Source organism: Grus americana, chromosome 3 (genome assembly GCF_028858705.1).
Source record: "Grus americana isolate bGruAme1 chromosome 3, bGruAme1.mat, whole genome shotgun sequence".
NCBI lineage: Eukaryota > Metazoa > Chordata > Aves > Gruiformes > Gruidae > Grus > Grus americana.
Window position 1 is genome coordinate 112,749,887 of NC_072854.1, and position 18,904 is coordinate 112,768,790.

An 18,904-nucleotide genomic window follows, 5' to 3' on the forward strand; every position below is an offset into this window, starting at 1 on the left:
GGTGGGTACTTTCTCAAGTGACTAATGAGAGCTAGGGCAAGCCACTGATTCTTTTGAGGTGAGATACTGTATGTCTGCTGGGTAAAGATGTTAACGAGACTCTTGTTTCTTCTCAGCATAATCAATGGGTTTGCTTTGCCTCTGAAGGAAGAGCACAAGATGTTCCTCATCAGAGTCTTGTTACCACTGCACAAGGTGAAGTCTCTCAGCGTCTACCACCCGCAGGTGAGAAATGCTTCAAGTTCCCAGGGCAGAATGTAATTCTTGTAAGAGCCGTTGTTCAGGCTTGCTTATAGCTATTCACCAGGCTGCATTGCTATATTGTGCAAAGTTCTTGCCGTGGGATGTTTTGGGCTCTGCACTAGTCCCTTACTGCAGTGATTTGTCCCAGCCTTGCAGTGCCTGGGCCTGTATGTATATGTGTGTGCTTTTTGCCACTGGCTGATAGGAGTGTATCCTGCCATTTCCTGCTGACTTAATGCTCTGGCCTGCTTTGCCTTTCTGTGCTGGAAGTTTGTGAAATATTGGGGCCCTGCTGAAATCAGAGAGGTAAAATGCCGAGCTGCAGTCATCAGCCTGCGCATGTGGTGTGTCAGCTGTTAGTCACCACTGAGATATGCAGAGAAATCAGTGTGCTGGGCTGCTAGGCTGGTACAGAGGTTAATTTCTTGCAATTTAGAATACATAATAGAAGCATAGAGGAGATCAGGACTCAGGCTAGGAAGTGAAAAAGTATACTGAGCAGCGATGTCTGTTCTCCCAGCCTTATTTTTATGGGGCACGGCTTTGTGATAGGTTTGTTCTTTCCCATGTGTGCAGCTGTGCTTGCATTTGAATGTATTAGCTGCAAACTGCTCTAGGTGGCTCAAGTTTTATTCTTTATGCTGCACGAATGTCCTGAGCTCAGGCTGTGCCTGCTTTGTCTTAGAGCCTTCACATGCTAACAGAACTGGATTCCTTTGGAACTGCAACTGTCTGCTCGTCACACATGCTGTGGAGAGTGTAATGTGACTTCTAGCCTGGGGTGATGGTGGCACTTTAATCTCAGGTACATTTTAAGAAACTCTAATTTTGCTGTGTTTTTTTCCTACAGTTGGCATACTGTGTTGTACAGTTCTTGGAGAAAGACAGCAGCTTGACAGAGCCAGTGAGTAACCTTGCTTAACCTTTATGTGTCAGTCAAGTCCCAAAAAGCTTCACAGCTTTCTTAGAGCACAGCAAGGGTGAAACAAAGTTAAAGAGGCTAGGAGTCACCTGGATTGCTTACTGGGTTTGCCTGGTACCCTGCGGGCAGAAGGGGCTGTGCTGCTCATGTGCAAGCCTTTAGCATTTTCTCCTGAAAGCTTCAGGAAGGTGGGCTATAGTCTTCCTTTGTGCTTTGGATCTTGGTGTAGCAGAAGGAACACTGTATCAAGCTGTCCTTCCAGGGCAGAGCTTTCAGCTAGTGACAGATGCTGCAGAGACGAAACACATGGCTATCTGATATCTGATGGAACCAGCATGAGCTCATGGGGGCCTTGAAATAGTAAGAGTTCACTCCAGACTGCCGGAGTTGGCTGAAAAGCTGTGGGGATGAGGTTAGGAAGCTGAGACACAAAGGTCTACTTAGGCTAGCCACTGTTCCTTGATGAAAGTATTCTCCTTCCTGCTCTAGCATCAATTTGCTACCTCCATAGTGTTAAGTCACACTGTAGAGGCATTTGCCTTCAGGATGTAGTGCTGCAAAAAAGCAGGTTCTAAAATGTGTGAGCAGTGTAGATGGGGAACTTGCGTTTTCCAGATAGTGGCTGCGCAGACCTGCAGTGTTAACCAGGCTGTATGCCGGCTTGGCAGAGGGTGCAAGCAGGAGACAAGTGTTTTCCACCCACTGCAAGCCAGGAAATGTCTTCTACAGAGCTGAGCTTCACAGCCTCAAAACAGCAGATGGCCGAAGAACGCGTGCTTGTGTCACTGTAGCAGGGAGCACCAGAAAGTGTGAGCATTTTAATGAATAACGCTAGCTGAGGTCGTTCTGTTCTCTGACTGAGATGTGTACGTTTGTGGTGAGCCAGACTGTGCTCAGTGGAAGCTGGTCAGCTGTTGTCAGCTTTCTGGCTCCTCAGCTCTGACACCAGCAGTGCTGAAGCAGACCTCCCAGCTTTTCCTTTAAATGTGGGTCCTCCATTTCCTGTGTTCCAAAAGCCTGCTCTGAAACAAACTGTGTAAAGTAGCTTCCTGATCATGCTGAGTACTTCCTGTGGCTGACGTCCAGCCCAACAGCCTCCTGCCAAAGCACTTACTGTAGGGCGAGGGAGAAGAGAGAAATAGAAATCTGTCAGTATTTCCAGGATTCATTTTGCAGCTTCTTCAAGTAGTAAAGCTCCATAGCTCATCACTGCTTCCTGGGTAATGGGTTAGCGGCCTCTGGATTAGAGACCCAGGTCTGGTTTGGTACTTCGGAAAGCAGTGGGATGACCCAATTTCATTACCTTCAGTGAGTGTTGTGTTGGGTCTCAGATGTACCAATGCTGTATTGCCACAGATTGTGTCCTGTTCCAGCATACAGCTTGTGAATGTTTTGAATAGAGTCCTGAGATGACTGGGGTTATTGAAGTCTTGAAGAAATTACAGGGCTTGTGCATCAGCGAGGCTCTGAATGCACTAGGAGATGTTGCCACCAGTGCTGGAAGGAGGCCAGATCACTTACTAGGTTCACACTCGCTTAGAGTGGGCCTCCCAGAAGCTTGCTCAGCAAGGCTTGACGTGGTCGCTCTTGCGTTAACAGCAGTCTGAATGACTGCCAGGTGAGCAAGGCCTCAGATGTGCTCAGTAATAGCAAAGACAGACTCGACACACCTTGCACCGCCTTAGCTGTAGGAGAAATTACATGTGAGTCACTGAAGCTAACTCTTGCTTGAATGGCAGACCTGAGTAATGGCAAACACTGAGGATACCAAACTGTTGGCTTCTCAAGCATTGAGTTGGTGGAAACATAATGTTTCTAATCATGCTGTCGCATTGCCCACTTTTGTCCCTCCACTGCTGTGAACTTCCTCTTGCGTGCTGGCTTCAGGATCAGGTTGCTGAAGTACATAGTTTGAAAGAGCAGCTCCTACCACCAGTTGTGTGCGAGTCTAGTGTCCGCAGAGTTAGCACTTCTGTAAATGCCATACCAGTGGCTCCAACAGAGTGAAGGTCTGCAGGATCTTGGATCCTGCCTTTGACCATGTCTAGAAGCAGATGGGTAGGAAAGGAAGCAATTTTATAAATAAATAACTAAAATCAAGTAGGATATAGTCCTTCCCCTAGTCTATTCTTCCAGTATCTTGTAAGCAATAGTTTCCTCAGCCAGAAGTTGCATTGTCATTGTCATATTTAATTATCACCAGTAAGTGTAACCTCCATAAACTTGTCTACTCCCTTCTGGAGTCTGTTTGGACTTTGAGTCTCCAGAAAGTCTTGCAAGAAAGAGCTCCATGGTCCAGTTACTTTTGTGTGAAATGGTACTTCCTTTTCCTTGTCCCAGACCCATCCATTGCATTATTTATTGGGTGCTCCCCAGTGCTCAAGCTCTGTATTGAATAATGATTCCTCAGTGACCTTCTCCATAGCATCTCTAATTTTATTAGTTGATCTTCCGTGGTTGCTCTGCACCATCTGCCAGCTGTTGCCCACTCTGGTTTGAACCTTTCGTGTTAAGCTGTGTTTGGGGGAAAAAGGTGGTTCTAAGCTTTGTGCTTGTAATACCGAATCATGGCAGCCTGGGCAGTGCTGCTGTCTTTTGTGTAACTTGGCAGAGTTTGGGCTTTTCTCTTCTTTCTTCCTTAGTAACCCACCCTGTCTTTCTGAGAAAGTCTCCTATATTACTTCTTCCCCTCTGCTGTTGTGACCAGACCCTTAAAAATTTATTTCACAGCTAGTGTTAACTTTCAGCATCTAACACTGTCTCTGTACCCTCCCCACTCAGGTGATTGTGGGCTTGCTGAAGTTCTGGCCGAAAACTCACAGTCCCAAGGAGGTGATGTTTTTAAATGAGCTGGAGGAGATCCTGGACGTGATTGAGCCATCCGAGTTTGTAAAAGTTATGGAGCCCTTGTTCAGGCAGTTGGCCAAGTGTGTCTCCAGCCCACACTTCCAGGTGGGTTGCAGCTCAGGGAGGGGATAGGGCACTGGCTTGTAACCCACCTGGCATATGAGGGTGACACCACAGCTTTTGGGCTTGGCTTTGTGGATCAGTGGCACATGGAGGTGTGACCAGGGTGAGTATTGAGGTGGGAGGTGGTGAGAATCCTCACCACAACCACAGAGCAAGCTCATCCAAAGAGAAAACAAAGCGGATTGGTGGAGCCCTTCCTGCTGCACTGTGCCATTCAGCACCCTGTGTTGCAGCAGGCTGGAGTTGGGGCAGAGATGCTCTGCCGCCTAGCAAACATAGAGGAGATCCATCCAGCGTCACCTTGTTGCAGTAAAACCAAGCTGGCTGCAGTATTGGAAGGAGGCCAGCCAAAGAGAGAGTATGCAGAGAAGGTACTTTGTATTATTCTGGCATAGGTGGTAAAGAGCAAGGTTTAGTGAAAAAGTGCTAGAGTCTGCTTCTTCCTTGTTTCCACTGAAGGGAAGCTGGCTGTAGTGCCAGGCTAAAACAGTCTCTGTGGCTGGTAGTCTTAAGGTTTAACGTGTCCAGGGTGGTAGGACCTGCTAGTAGCTCCTAGCAGGTGTTCTTGGCTCACTGGTTTAGGTTGCAATGAAGAGTGCCCAGGAAGAAGATGGCTTGCTGGTGAAACACATGGCTGACCCAGGTATGGCTGGGGTGTCAGTGACATAGCCCTCGCCCAGAGTGAGTGTGACTGCACAGTGAGGCAGACTGGCTTCAGTCTGTCTTTTGGTACAGAGAGGTATGAAGTCATGCATTTACAAGCCAAAAATGAGGTCAGTCTAGGTCATGTGTGTATGTAAAAGATCACTGTTTCCTGGAAAGGACTCGGGGAGCCTGATGGAAACCAGCTGGACGTGGATTGCTGGTGTGGTGATGGGAACCAAAGGATTAACATGACCTTTGGGCGTTGAAGAAGCTAGCGGAGGGAACTAAGGAGCTTGAATAAAGTAGGGTAAAAGCTGGAGGAGAAGCATCCTGTACTTCATAGCAGCCCTCATCTGCTGCCAACTCTTTGAAAAACAAGACTGAAAAACCTGGAGAAGGTGCAAACACTTCACAGCCTAAGAAAATTAACCCAAAGATGTCCCGTACAGTCAGGCTGAACACTCTCTGTGTCCGCAGCTTGTGTGAGAACAAAAATAGGAATTGACTTGGTAAGTCTGAATGCCTTGGTGGGGGAGAGTTTTTCTCTGAGTGGATTGTGTGTTAATCTAGCAGAAAAAGGCTTAACAAGACCTAATAGCTGGGAACCAAAGCTAGGTAAGTGAACACGAGGTGAGTTTCACTTTGTTTACTCATGTGGAACAATACTTTAAGGGGATATAGTGATTTCTCCATCTGAAATATAAAACTGAGCCTGGATGCTCTCTTCCTAGTTTCAGCCATTCTTAAGGTAGTGGTAAATGCAGAAATTAGCCTGGTGATCTGCATTGCCCAGATCTGTCATTAAATATGAGGTTGAATCTATCACTATGTGGAAACTTGTTAGACTTGTTTGTCTTGTTAAAGCAGGGTGGCTGCCCCAAGATTTTCCATATTTTCATCCTTACTAAATGAGAGGGATGAATTGTGGGCCTGGTGACTGAAGCATGCTCCAAAGCCCAGAGAGACTCTGTTGTGGGGAAGGCCAGGGAGGAATGGAGCTTTACAGAAGACAGTCTGAGGAAACAAAGGAGGCTTGGAGCTAGTCTGAGCTGGGACCTGGAGTGGATGACATTACTGTCCTCAAGCGTTGTTTAAAGGGTGTTGGAGTCATCAGTATGTCAACGGTAGGCTTGCCTAGTCAAGAATGTGAGGTTTTCCCCGGGAAAGTGAGAAGTGTCTGGCAGAGGCTATGGGAAAGGAGGGTGGGCAGCAGGGATGAATGGCCTTGTAGAAGTTGGCGAAGGTCAGCACTGCTGGCTGCGCTGTGGGGAAGCATTTGCTCCTTGGCTGGGTGGTGGCAAGCTCTGGTCTCAGCACTGCACAGTTTCCCTGTGCACCACAGGTGTTACTGGAAGGAGCCTCTCCAAGGATGGCTTTCTCTCCCACTGCAGGTGGCAGAGCGAGCGCTGTACTATTGGAACAACGAATATATCATGAGCCTGATCAGCGATAACGCAGCCAAAATTCTCCCGATCATGTTTCCAGCGCTCTACAAGAACTCCAAGAGTCACTGGAACAAGTAGGTCTTTCCGCATGCCCTGGCACTTGCTGTGCATGCAGGATTGCTTGACCTACTAGCAATCTTGGGCCATGCTGCTACAGTGCAATGACGCGTGGTGCTCGGTGACACCAGGTGCTGAGCCAGAGGGGTTGTTAGTAGTATCAGCATGGAAAAGTGCCACAGCAGGCCACAGTGGCCTGCTTCTGTGAGGGGCCAGGCACCTGCAATGACCCGCCTTGGGGCCATTGAGTCTACCCAGAATTTGATACCTACATGTCACTAATGCTGCCTGTCTTTTGGAGGTGTGCAGTAGGTTTTCCAGCTGACTTCTGGCTGCTTGTTAGCTAATCATCACCCATATGCTCTCCATGACCAGAGGCCTTGGCCAATGCAGCGCCTGACTCCTTGAGTACAGGAAGAATGGAGAAAGCAGAACTAACCAGGCAGATGTCCCATGTGAAATTATTGCCTTCTGTGTCTGATTCCTTGATACTAGTTTGTTTTTATGGTTCTCCCATCAACTTCCTTTCTTCCGACTGGTTCTTCAGTTGATTCCTTACCTGGTTAATTCAAGTTGTAAAACTCACTTCCTTTTAATGAATTAGCTAAAAATACTTAGTCCACAGCCAAGATCCTAAAATCTTCCAGTAAAAACCACAGGGACATACACAAAAAAAAAAGTCATCTTCCCCAATTCAGATAATTAATCCAGGGGAGGCTGGGTGAGTCCAGAGCTTAGAAGTATATTGTGGTAGCAAAGACAGGGTTGTGAGGTGGAACTTGTTTGCAGAGAGTCCCCACTGGTCTGCTGTTTGACTATTTCCTTCTCTTCATTGTATCAGGAAGCACGAATTTGAGCCACCAGTCAAGGGTGCTCTAAAAACTAGGGTAGACACAGGCACACAGACATGAACGCACACAAACACCCAGGTACGCACACATGTGCACCAACAGGCACATGCCTGTGCCAACGGGCATGTCTGTGCATGCCCACACACGTATGATGTGTGTGCATATATGCATGCGTGCGTGCAGACAGATGCGCACAGACACTCTCACTCAGCGTCACTGGCTCTCCTGAGTAGAGGTCAGAAAAGGACTTTATGTTCTTGTCTGAAAGCCTTCACCAGTTGTTTCCTTCTTGCACCAGTCAAGATTCACAATTCTGCTGTTTCTGTCTTTTCTTCTTGTCTGCTTCCCAGTGGTATGCAGAAGTCCTTGAAGGTGTTTTCCTGTTATTTCTCCTTATCTTTGTTTTAGTACTAGCCACATCTTCTCAGGCCAGGTTGAGTACCTCAGATTCTTCTCTTCCTTCCCATAGCTCGTCTACTCCAACACTGTCAGACAGCCTGTATAAGTCCAACAGGGCTGTAGTTCTCTTCCTTATTCTGTATGTAGAGCTGGCGAGGCACAGAGCTCAATGTAATGAGTCTCTCAGCCGTGGCCTCTGGGTCAGGTTTTTCAAAGTCAGCTTCAATACTGGTTTTTATTCCCTGGGAGAGTCCTTGTCTCCAAAGGGAAGTCCTTGTCTCCAAAGGGAAGAGCTCCAGAGGGAGCTCACACACAGAGCAACCTATCCATAAGTCGCTGACAAGAAGTCAGCTTTTCTTCTGTGGTATTCTTTGTGCTGGTTCCCCTCTCTACAGGGCTGCTGAATGCCTGTGTTTTGGGCAGCTCAGTGACAAAGCTCATGGCTGAATACTGGGCAGCCCAAAAAAGTAATTGTGTATATGTGAGGTGAACTGTGGGAGGCACTAAAGCTAGGTTAGGTAAAGCCCCCTTGAGAACAGCCCTGAGCAGGTCCCTAGCATCCTTCCTTTCCAGTTTCTAACTACAAAAAATAAATGTGTGAATGCATATTTTTGCACTCAGTCTGGCCACAGTAGAGCAGACCTGTTCCAGTGGTCTTCTCTTTCCTCTCCGTCTCTTTCTCCCTGTGCAATCATCTCTGCTGTGTTTGTGGAGAGGGTTTTCCCACGCTAAGAGCTGGGACTGTGTGAAAATCTTTTGTCACATTGCTGTAGTATATGAGTTGCTGCTGCTGTTAGCTCTTGTCTGTGCTGCGGGTGCTAACTCAGGACTGAGAACCTGGAGGGTACCACCATGACTTGTTCTCCTTTCCTCATTTCCTTGCAGGACAATCCATGGGCTGATCTACAATGCACTGAAGTTGTTCATGGAGATGAACCAAAAGCTTTTTGATGACTGCACGCAGCAATACAAGGCAGAGAAGCAGAAGTGAGTGAGAGGTTCTTGCCAAGTAACTTGAGCTCATCCCGGAGTCTCCTTGGGGTACAGAAACAGATGGTAGATGCCAGTAGGCAGAGGGGAAATGGAAAGGTGTTGCAAATCATTTTGTCAAAAAATAGGATTCCTCAGCAATAACTATGTGTATGTATGAGAACAGGAAAAATGTGTGCCCTGATAAAAATCCTTTCAGTTCTACTGAAGCAGGTAGCTTGGAAAAGAGTGACAGAGTTTGCTGGGTCATGAGGAAGTAAATTGTAACGTAGAGGATACTCAGCTTTGCAGAGACGCTTATGCTCTGCCTTGGAAATATTTACTAGTTCATGTATGTCGTAGTGATGCCAGTGGAATCCTGCTGCTTTAGAAAGACTTTTCTGAAGAGCTTTGCTGGAGTGGGCATAATGCATCTTTCGTGCCACAGGATGCTTTCAATTTTCCAGTAATAGAGATGGAATAATACCTGGAATTTCAAAGAGCAAATGGTGGGGATAAAATCTGAGCTGAGCAAGTACCTGTGCCATGATGCTGTAAAGAGGAAAAAAACTCCACTTTTTCAGTTCAGTAAGTTAGAAGGAAACTTCTTTTCCTGCCTGTCGTCCCCCCCTGCCAGTCTGTTTTCTGCTGACTTAGTGACATGAAATAGTGCTTCTCATTCCTGGATGAGCCAGAGCTGCCACAAGAGTGGTGGTGGGGAGAGCAAGAATAACCCTTGCTGGCAGTGGGGAGCTCTGGGATACATTCAGTTGTTTTGTGAAGTAGCAGTGAGTAACAAAGTCGAGATATGAATCAGAGCTTGGGGATGGGTAGCCTGCATATGGAGAAATTAAGGTTTTGTTAACATCTAAATTGGGAGCAAGCAAGATTTTTTTTTTTTCCATTCTAGGGCATTTGTGAAGCCCACAGATGTCTGCACATATATTTTAAGTCACAGTGACAGCACATTTACTATGAGATCTACTTTGTGTTTCCATCAGGAGCTTTTTCTACCTGTTTAGCTTCTACCCATGCTGAGAGTGACTGTTCCCAGCATTGGTGTGTGGCTGATGGAGGATTGTTCTGGAAAAGGTCAACAAAGCAGCTCAGAGCTGTCCAAGAAATGGATGGGTAGAGCTGCACTGTTTTCTGCTCATGTTAAGATGATTTTTTTTCCTCTAGTGCCTCTCTACCTAATTATGCTTCAGAAAACCTTGTGTTGGGTTTTTATCAAGGATATACCTTTTGCTCTCCTAGATAACCAAATTTGGTAAAATGTCAATGGAAAGCTTAGTGGGCGGGATGTAAAAATGTCATTTAGCAGCTGAATCTGAGATGAGTTTACCTACAGTAAGCATGATGCAATTCCTCAGCTAAGTGGGATTTCCCTGCCACAGGGACCCAGCTAAGGAGGGCGAAAACAAGAACGCTCAACTCTGCTGTCACTAGTACAGCATTAGCAGCTGCTCCTGGCTTGACAAGTGTGAAAAGGTCCCCCTCTGAAGGGATGCTAGAGTTGGGAGGGAATGTTGTGAAAGGTCTGTAGGGACAGGCTGGGAAACAACTAGAAAGGGAAATCAGTGGCAGAAGGGAATGGAGTAGGACAGCAGGCTGGTGGGGGAAGAGCAGCTTGTCTGGGCACAGAGGATAGAAAGGAGGTACAGACTTTGAGCAGAGGTACAGTGAAGAGTTGGGTTGGGGTGGTGGAGGTAGTGTTAGTCTTAATGTCAATGGATAGTAGGAATGGGATAGGTAAAGGGAAGAAATTAGAGGAGGAGAAGAGGAGATGGGGATTTGTTGGGCAAGGGGCCTGGAACTGGACAGGATGTAGAACAATGGTAGGGGAAGAGAGCATGCACTTGGGAAGATGGATTAGAAGCCTGGGTTTACTAGAGCAGTATGCCTGAGTTCTTTGCTTAAGTCCATTGTGAAAATGTTATCTTTTCCCTCCATGTCTTTAAAATATCCGAGAAATATAAGCAAATCTGTGTGCACTTAACTCTGTGGCTGCATGTTCTGAAGTGTAATAGAATAAGCCGTTGCTGGAATGAACAGGGTTAGAAAAAGCATGTTTCACAGGCAGGAGAAAGTGCTGTTAGTGGTATCTCCCCAGTGGAACAAGGCTGAAGAGTCTGCCTTGGAGTTTGGGGTGCCATTCCTGCACGTCCCCTCCCTGTTGTTCTTTCTGCAGAATGCTGTGACCTGTTCTGGGCAGCAGGTCCCGTTGCCTCCCTTCCAGTGGAGAAGATATGCTGCATCCACAGCTCATTGCTGCTGCCTCCCTGGCAGAGCTGACTGCAGACCATGCCTGTCGGTGAACAGTAATATGGCATTGCAGTCAATTCCCATTTTCTTTTCAAACACAGAGGCTTAAAATGAATAGCAATAGTACTGTTTTTTTCTAATAAAAACCAGTGAGTCTGTGATGTCGAGTGCCTCCGGAGTAAAGCAGTGTGCCGAAGGCTGCCTGTGGGAATGCTGGCTGGATCACTGTAATGCAAGCTTGACCTTTATCTGTGTGATGCCTTGCTTTTTCCACAGGACCTCGACCTTACTCAGTGAGACTGACAAGTTTGAAATGCTGAGGCTTCTTCAGCGTAGACAGAAAAAGGAAGAGAGACCTACAAAGTGTTTTCCCAATGAGCTGCTAGAGCCCTTGTGCTATGAACTAGAAAATAGCACGTGTGGGAAGGATCGCACATGTGAACAAAGCCAGTAAATGTGAAACAGTGAAAAGGAGAGAGCTTGTAGGTACACAATTGGGCTGCAACCAGATGTTGAGAGGCCTGCTCAGAAAAGGCTTAGCCATATCTTTAGTTACCATGCCTACAAGTGACATGCCAGCTCAGGCCTGTCACTGCTGCACCCCTGGCTGTGCAGCTGCAGCCAAGGCTGGTGATGGAGGGACAGACTCTCCCTGAGACATGCAGGGAGGCTCTCTACTGTTCAGTGCAGATGGACTGACTGTGCCTTACTAATCTCCCCAGGCATCTTGAAGCTGTTTGAATTATCAGGACCCTTCAGAAAACAGTGGGGAGGCTGTGGCAGATAGATAGTGTCTTGTCCTGAACGTGCCGTTCTGTAAAAGTACAATGGCTTTGAACACTGCCGTTCAAGAAGTGGGGCCACCCTGACATCTGACATCTCTCTGGTAGCCGGTACCTTGTCTCCTTCTGCATAGGCCAAAGCAGCAGGAGGAGAAGATACCTCCCAATATAGCTCTTCTTTTCCAAATGTCCTGTCAGTGGCTTTCTCATACTGGTCGTAATGGAGTCAGGAATGAAGGGTGTTGATGAGGTGCACATCACCTAGAAAGCAGGGCTGGGGGTGCTGCTCCCGTAGACTCAGTGCTGTCCTGTGAGGCATTGCTGTTTAGAAAGGTAGGGTTCTCATAGACTCACATGGATGAGTGACACTTTCAGATAAACTGCAATGGAAATGTCCTAGTGTAGGAGGTAAAGCCAGGCTGATTGATGAGATTGGGAGGGAGCTTCCCCTATAGAGGGATGTTGGACAGCTGTAAAACTACAGTTAAGTCAATGTGGCATTAAAACAAAGATCAAACTGTGTTTCATTCTTTGGAAATACTTGTTTGGCTGAAAAGAGTGATCACAGGTGTAAAGCCTTTAAATTTTTAGAAGCACTGCTCTTTGTCAGACCGGGTATTCTCTTTGCATTGTGGTCTTTTGCAATATCAGCTAAGCACATGATGGATGAACTGGTGGATCTCAAAGTGCGATGAGGAATGGAGGGCTTCCCTGATGCTATTCAGACTGCTTTGGTGATCTGAAAGGAAAGAACTGGTGCTAGAGGTGCATGGAGCAGAATGACTGGATGAGTGCCCTTGGCTCTTGTGTACCAGACCAGTAATGTGATGTACTCCAGCCCAACAAAATGAGCTTTGTTACACCCTTACATAGCATGGTGGTAGACATGATACCAGCAAAGTAGACATTGCTTTGGAGGGGCAGTGGCCTTCATGATGTGAGGGACTCTGTAGACAGACATACTGGTCTACATTTCCAGTGGCAAGATTGGAGTAATATGTATGTTTCTGTTTACCAGACATTAAAAAGAATTCTGGAGAAATTTGGGATGAGACAGTAGGAGGTAGGGAAGATCAGTGCTAACTCCTGGTCGCAGTCCCCTACAGAGATTTCCAGAGCTCTGTCAGAGAATGAGGTGTGGGTTGTTCATTTGGGGTTTGTTTTGTTGGGGTTTTTTTTGACCCTGTGTTCTCTGATGGTGTAGTCTGCTGCTTGAATGCTTGGCAGCTTCATTCTCATTTTTAGCTTCCTTTCTTATACGTATTTCGAGAGTGTGAGGTGATTACACAGTATGACAGCTTCCTTAGCATGGATACATAGGGCACTAGAGAGACCGGTAGCTGGGACGAAAGCCAGATAGTTAGAATCAGAAATAAAGCAGAGATTTTAGTGCAGGTTTTTAAAATGTAGAAGAGAATAATGAGGAGTGGTGGATGCTCACCTGTGTTTGCAGGGAACGTTCACTGCCCTGGGATTTACAGGTGGCCAGGTTGAATGGTCACTTAAGGTCTCTGCCAAAATCTGTGCCAAGTTCAAGAGCTGTGCCTGGGGGTTCGGGCAGTGCTCTGGTGTGTTATGGCGAGAGGGAGGGGGAACTGTGGGCAGTTGAGCCCCAGCTCTTTTGGAAATGGCAGTTTTTCCCTCTGCATCTGTGGGGCACCAGGAAAACGTGTTCAACATCCAAACTGGTGTCATTGCTTTACTGCAGAAACCAGTCACTCTGGTCCACTCCTGTAGCACGAAGTCACAGAAAAAGTACCTGTGCAGCCCAGTGCTGCCACCCTGTGCTCTGAGGTGAGCGAGGAGTGTGCCTGCCTGCCTCCTGCTAGCTGCAGTCTGTCCCCTCTTGCTACGTCTCACCTGTAGTTAGAATTAGGGGTCTCTGAAGGACAGAGCAGCTCTTCCCCTTGCCTGCACTTTTCTGCTGTCTTTTGCTTTTGTCTTCCTGTGAGCAAAAGCTGCACTCTCCCTGGGAGTTCACACTTGCGTTCTCTCTCTGCAGGGGAAGGTTCAGGATGAAGGAACGAGAAGAAATGTGGCAGAAAATAGAGGAGCTGGCCCGGCTGAACCCCCAGGTGGGTAACAGGAGGACCTAGGATGAATGAGACAGGAATGTGCTGGGGGTCTTGACATGCTCCCTCAGCTCATGAGAGCAGGCTCTAGCACCTGATCTCAGTCCTGCACACACAGCTGCAGCGGTGGCCTGTCCGTCCCAAAACCCAGTGTCTTAGGGATGCTGGCAGTGTTTTACCAGCCTGGCCCTCTGTAGCACTGATCTCTAAGTAATGCCTTGTAGAGAGCACGTACAAGTTTATGGACTCCTCTCTCAGCTGTGGCTGCACATGCAGTGTGCTATGGCTCAGAGGGCAGAGGTACGAATGGGTAGGAGAAGATGCTACTTTCCTGTCTGTGTACCTACTGCTACCTTTGCGGGTGCTGGAGAGGATGGCTAGAAGAAGCGTGCCATACTGTGTTAGGATGCTGGGGGAGAAGGCTTGGTGTTGCATGGTGTCTGTGTCTCCAGCTGTCTGTCTTGTCTGCAGTACCCCATGTATTACGCACCTCCATCATTGCCTCCTGTCTGCTGTATGGAAACGGAGACCCCAACTGCAGAAGATATACAGCTACTGAAGAAAACAGTGGAGACGGAGGCTGTGCAGGTGCGTAGGTGACAAGGGTCTTTCCACAATTACTCTCAGACCAGCCAGGACATCAGCATAGTCAGTCCAGGGTCCAGCAGCCAGAACTGGCTCTTTCCAAGTGTTCTGAGGGTAAATGCCCCTTCTCTCATCCCTGATTGCTAGAGATCAACCTGTAGTCTGAAGAGTGGAGTTTATCTAACCTTCCCACTCTGGAAAAATTGTGAGTGGGACTTTTTTGTGTCCTTTTGGTCTGTGTTTGGCTCTCAGCTTGTTCTGCAGCATGCTGTGGTGTCAGCCAGCATATCCTAGAGCAGTTGGAGTCAGAGAACAGGGAGGCTGGAGGGGTGAAGGGTTTTGCTACTGATCCCTGACTCCTTTGGTTTGTCTGTAGATGCTGAAAGACATTAAGAAGGAGAAAGTTTTGCTGCGCCGGAAATCTGAGCTTCCTCAGGACGTCTACACTATAAAAGCCCTGGAGGCCCACAAGAGAGCAGAAGAGTTTCTCACCTCAAGCCAGGAGGCTCTCTGACGGGCTCAGGAGCTGGCCCGAGAAGCTCTGCCCCATCCCTTTCCCCCAGGGGTCACGGAAATGCACTTGGTTCTCATGTATAAATAAGGAATGAACATGGTGAGCTGTGCCTGTCCTCCACTCCATCCGCATCCCTCCAGGGTAGATCTGGTTTTACGTTATAACTTGTATCTCACCACTGTCATGTCCTCCTGCTTCTCCCCCTTCCTCCTGCTTTTTCACCTTAGGTGTGCGTGAAGGGAGCCTGCCTGACCTGCGATTGTATCAGCCCAGGCAGGAGTCGCTTCATTTCCAGCTGCCGCCTGGTTCTTACTCTGCCTGGGAGCCAGAGCCTTGCTGCCATGCAGCACAGGCTCTGCGTTGGCCAGAGACTTCCGCGCGTGGCTCAGCATGCTGCTACAAGCCCCAAGTACCCATCTCCGCCATGCCTGCCCCCATGCTGCCTCTGCAGCCAAGCACTGCGGCAGTCAGAGGTCAGGCCAAGCTTGGGGCAGGAGCGTGTGGCAGAGTTTGTGGGGGCTCTGCTGCCTCTCCGCCCTGGGTGCAGCTCTGCAGCTGGAGGGAGGGTCTTACATCCAGCGGAGATGTTCACTTCCACCTTTCTTTTGCTTCAAGCCCCTTGTTCTGTTGCCCTGTCAGTGGAGTGGGGGTTCAGTGCTTCACCACCCCCAGTAAAGCTGGGTGCAAGCACTACATACTATTGCAGCCCTCCCTTTAGAGCATCCTTAGAAGCTCTCTTGTGGGAAAGTGAATTCCTTCAGCTGTTTGTGTTGGTCTGTGCTGACTCGTCTCCATCCCGGTGTCTTGGGTTAATTGTGGGCCCAGAATTAACTTCCCGCTTTGTAGCAGGTGTCAGCTACTGGCTTCTGCTTTCTTCCTCTACCTGTTCAATTAAAATACTGCAGCTCTCCCTTTGTCGCTGTATCCCATCCTTAGCTCTGCAGTGGCCAGGATTTCTAGGAAGCTTGTGCTGCTAAAGCCATTTCTGCAAGCTAGCGGAAGCAATGGATACACGTTATGGGGCCAGGCTGAGTTTCTGAATATTCGGTTGTCTCCTCTCTATGATCAATGGCTAGGTGCTACTGCTGAATTGCTTCCATGGGTGCTCTGAGCAAAGTTCGCCTTGCCCTGTTACTTTGGCACCTGCTGTGGCCTGAGGCCCTTGTTAGTTATCATATGGTGCATCAGGGACTTGTTGTGCTAATTTAGCATTTAGAGCGCACTTGCTGATAGCCCAGGGGGTTGCACAGCACTTGGGTGCTACTGTGATCCAGCTTTCTCCCCTACCTTTCGTGGTGCAGATTCGGTGCCAGGCCAAGGTGCCACCTCAGAGAGGCTGGCTCATGATAGAAAAGGGAGTCTTCCTTGCTTCTTACCTCCTGCGCTTGCTTTCTTGACACATAAGCTTAAGTGGGTTTGCAATAGCGCAGGGAACTTAATGGGGTGGGTGCTAGTCTGATGCTGCTTTGCAGCATCATGGGATGCAGAAAGGTTGCAGAAGGTCCTAGTGTATCTGCTTGTCCTCACCATTACACCATTCCCAGATCAGAGGTTCATCCCCTCTAATCTTACTGCTGGTGTGCAGCACATCTTTCCTCCAACCCAAACTAAGCTGTTTTTTTCCCCTGTGTATCCTGTACCCCCTGCCCTGTTTAGCGCTCTTTCAGTTCGGCCCTCATTAGGCATGCCACCATCTCTTAGGAGCAGCTGGCAAGCGTGAGTATGTGCGAGATCACCCACAGTCACGCAGGACCCCGCCTCCCCTCTGCTTCATGCAATGGGCCAGTTCATCAGGAGACTTACGAAACACCTCAGGGAGGTTATTGCTTATTTTAAACATTAGTCCAAGCTCATGGTCAGCTGCTGATCAATTACCTCATGCCTGGCACAGCATGTAGACATGCACTGGGTGATGCTGGATGGCACACAGGAGCAGCAGGCATCTCAGGCCACAGCGGAGACGAGGACTGCCAGCCACCACTCGCAGCAGGGCTCGAGCTGGGGAGAATGTTTCTTCCCGTTGCAGTACAGGCTTTCCAACTCGTCTGTTTAGCATCATGTTATAAGCTGCCACCTCATTTTTTAGAGTGCTACAGTATACGTGTGCCCTTCCTCGAGCCTCCTTGCTGCTAGGCAGTGGCTGCCTTTCCCTGCTGTGGGCTGTTCTGCCCTTCTGCAGAAGGAACAGAGACTTCTGGTGTGCAGAGGCTCTTGCTGTCCTGCGGATGGTCTGTCTCTGCCAGCAGTCCCTGAGCGTGGCTGAAGGAATGCTGCTGGGGTTGTGCCACGTGCAAGGGCAGGACTGTAACGCATCACGACTACGTGCTGTACGGCTTCGATGTTCTCATAGCTTTGTGTGTCTTGTTCTGGGTCAGGGAACTTAACGCTTAGTACCTTCACATTGCCATTAGTTTGCTGCCTATTCATTCCAGTGTCCTGGACATCTAGGAAGGGGACCATGTGAGAAAGGGGGAGAGTGTGTTCACCCTCTCCACTACACATACTGCTCTTACGCAGACTTGCGTCTGCCACGCTACAGCTGCCCCTTGCTCAACACTTGGTTTCTAGCGTTAGTGCTGCTCATTTCTGCCTATGCCTTTCCCCACATCAGCCAAATGGACAGAACTGGAGCTGCCTCTTCCACTTCACCTGGCTCCCTCCTCCCGAGGGAACAAGCAAAACTAACTACTGCATTCACCCCCTGGACACAAGTATTAAGCTGCTTACAGTTCATATGTACATATGGTGTACTTTATTTTCAGTAGAGCATTACATAGTATGAAAGTGTTGGATTTTGTACAGATGTCCCTGTATGTACAGAACTAAATAAAACCAATCTCTTGGAAAGACACATTGGACTCCACCTTTGATGTTCCAACACGCAGCCCCTGTGCTGGGAGGAGGTGCCCTGGCACGGAGAGCACTGACAGCACAGGGACAATTCCAGTGTTTTTCCCAAGGGGAGCTGGGCAAAGCCAACCAAGCCTTCGCCCTCCACACACACACACAGAGGTATGGAAACTGGTTGGGTTCCTCGGTGGCAGAGGAAGCCGACACAAGGACATCACAGCGACTCACACGCCAGCCAGAACCAGGAAAAGAGGAGCAGGAAGGGAAGTTGGACAATGTCAGAGGGAGAAACTGGAAGGTCGATGCTGGCAAGTCCCGTCACCACCCAGCTCTGAGGTAGCGGGTGCATGCCTCACCTGCGCAGCAGAGGGAGGGCTGGGGTTAGCAGCCCCCATGCCACAGCTTGGCCCTCACTTCCACTCAGGCCTGGGGCCGCCGAGGCTCTGCCGGGCCTGCAGCGTGCGCTGCACCACGTCCTTCCACTGGTCCTCCGAGATCTGGCTGGCCCAGGCGGGGATGCCCAAGGTGGGAAGCTTCACACTGGCCATCGTCCTCTTCACCAGCTCCACGTGCTCTGGGAACAGAGAGGACTTGAGACCCCTGGGCTCCCCGAGCAGGGGGGCCGGGAGGGCCTGGCTGGAGATGCCATTACCTGCATCCATGGGGATGGAACTGCGGCTGCTCTGAGCCGCGGCGCCTTCCTCTGCCGCTGCCTCATCCTCCTCTTCGCTGTCTGCCGGCGGGTCGGGCAGGTGCAGCCTCAGCATCTGCAGGGAAAGCCGCGCAGCGGGGGTCGAGCCCGTTCCCCCACACCCGGGACCGCGCCCCCCCGCCGGGTCTCCCCCAGCCCGGCCCGGCCCGGCTCGGCCCAGCGGGAGGTGCTGGGCGGTACCTGCAGCCGCTCCTGCAGGCCGGGGCCCACATCAGCGCAGCCCGCTGGGGCGGCGGGGAGGCCCGCCTCGCCGGGGCCCTGCTCCGGCTCCTGGCTCAGCGGCTGGTACAAGTACCCGCCGCCACCGCCACCTTCCTCTTCTTCCTCCTCTTCCTCTTCTTCGTCGCCGCTCCAGCCCGCCGTGCCGTCGGGAACCTCCGGCGGCCCCGGCTCCTCGGGACACACCCGCTCTGGCCCCATGCTCCGCGCCACCGCCATCCACTGGGCGCGGCGCCGGGGAGCCCCCGCCGCCGCCCGGAAGCGCCGCCGCTGCCGCGGGGCACTGTGGGTGTTGTAGTCCCGGGGCGGAGGGGGAGGGCTGCCGGTACGAGCCGCCGCTACCCTCCCCCGCCGCCCCCAGCCTCTCCAGGCGCCGCCATATCGTGCCCGGCCGTGGGGCCGGC

General features: G+C 49.8%; 2 protein-coding genes across 5 annotated transcripts in view; one reads left to right on the forward strand and one right to left on the reverse strand.

Moving 5' to 3' along the window:
• Nucleotides 1-17,570, forward strand: part of PPP2R5D (protein phosphatase 2 regulatory subunit B'delta) — a 31,028-nt gene extending 13,458 nt beyond the window's left edge. For 2 of the 4 annotated variants that reach the window (XM_054822926.1, XM_054822927.1), the window contains exons 9-16: nt 117-225; nt 1,094-1,147; nt 3,947-4,117; nt 6,172-6,299; nt 8,418-8,519; nt 13,551-13,623; nt 14,092-14,208; nt 14,582-17,570. In XM_054822926.1, the coding sequence (XP_054678901.1) occupies nt 117-225; nt 1,094-1,147; nt 3,947-4,117; nt 6,172-6,299; nt 8,418-8,519; nt 13,551-13,623; nt 14,092-14,208; nt 14,582-14,719 (892 nt within the window). In that variant the 3' untranslated portion in view covers nt 14,720-17,570. Of the gene's footprint in view, nt 1-116; nt 226-1,093; nt 1,148-3,946; nt 4,118-6,171; nt 6,300-8,417; nt 8,520-8,974; nt 9,208-13,550; nt 13,624-14,091; nt 14,209-14,581 lie in introns of those variants that run through there. The other 2 variants (XM_054822928.1, XM_054822929.1) reach the window with 2 other exon arrangements.
• MEA1 (male-enhanced antigen 1) lies at nt 17,449-18,896 on the reverse strand. The gene is made up of 3 exons (XM_054822940.1): nt 18,462-18,896; nt 18,222-18,336; nt 17,449-18,143 (listed from the first exon to the last, which is right to left on the reverse strand). Exons 1-3 carry the CDS (start codon nt 18,717-18,719, stop codon nt 17,980-17,982), a joined length of 537 nt encoding a protein of 178 aa, XP_054678915.1. The 5' UTR covers nt 18,720-18,896; the 3' UTR covers nt 17,449-17,979.
• Nucleotides 18,897-18,904: the final 8 nt, after the last annotated feature.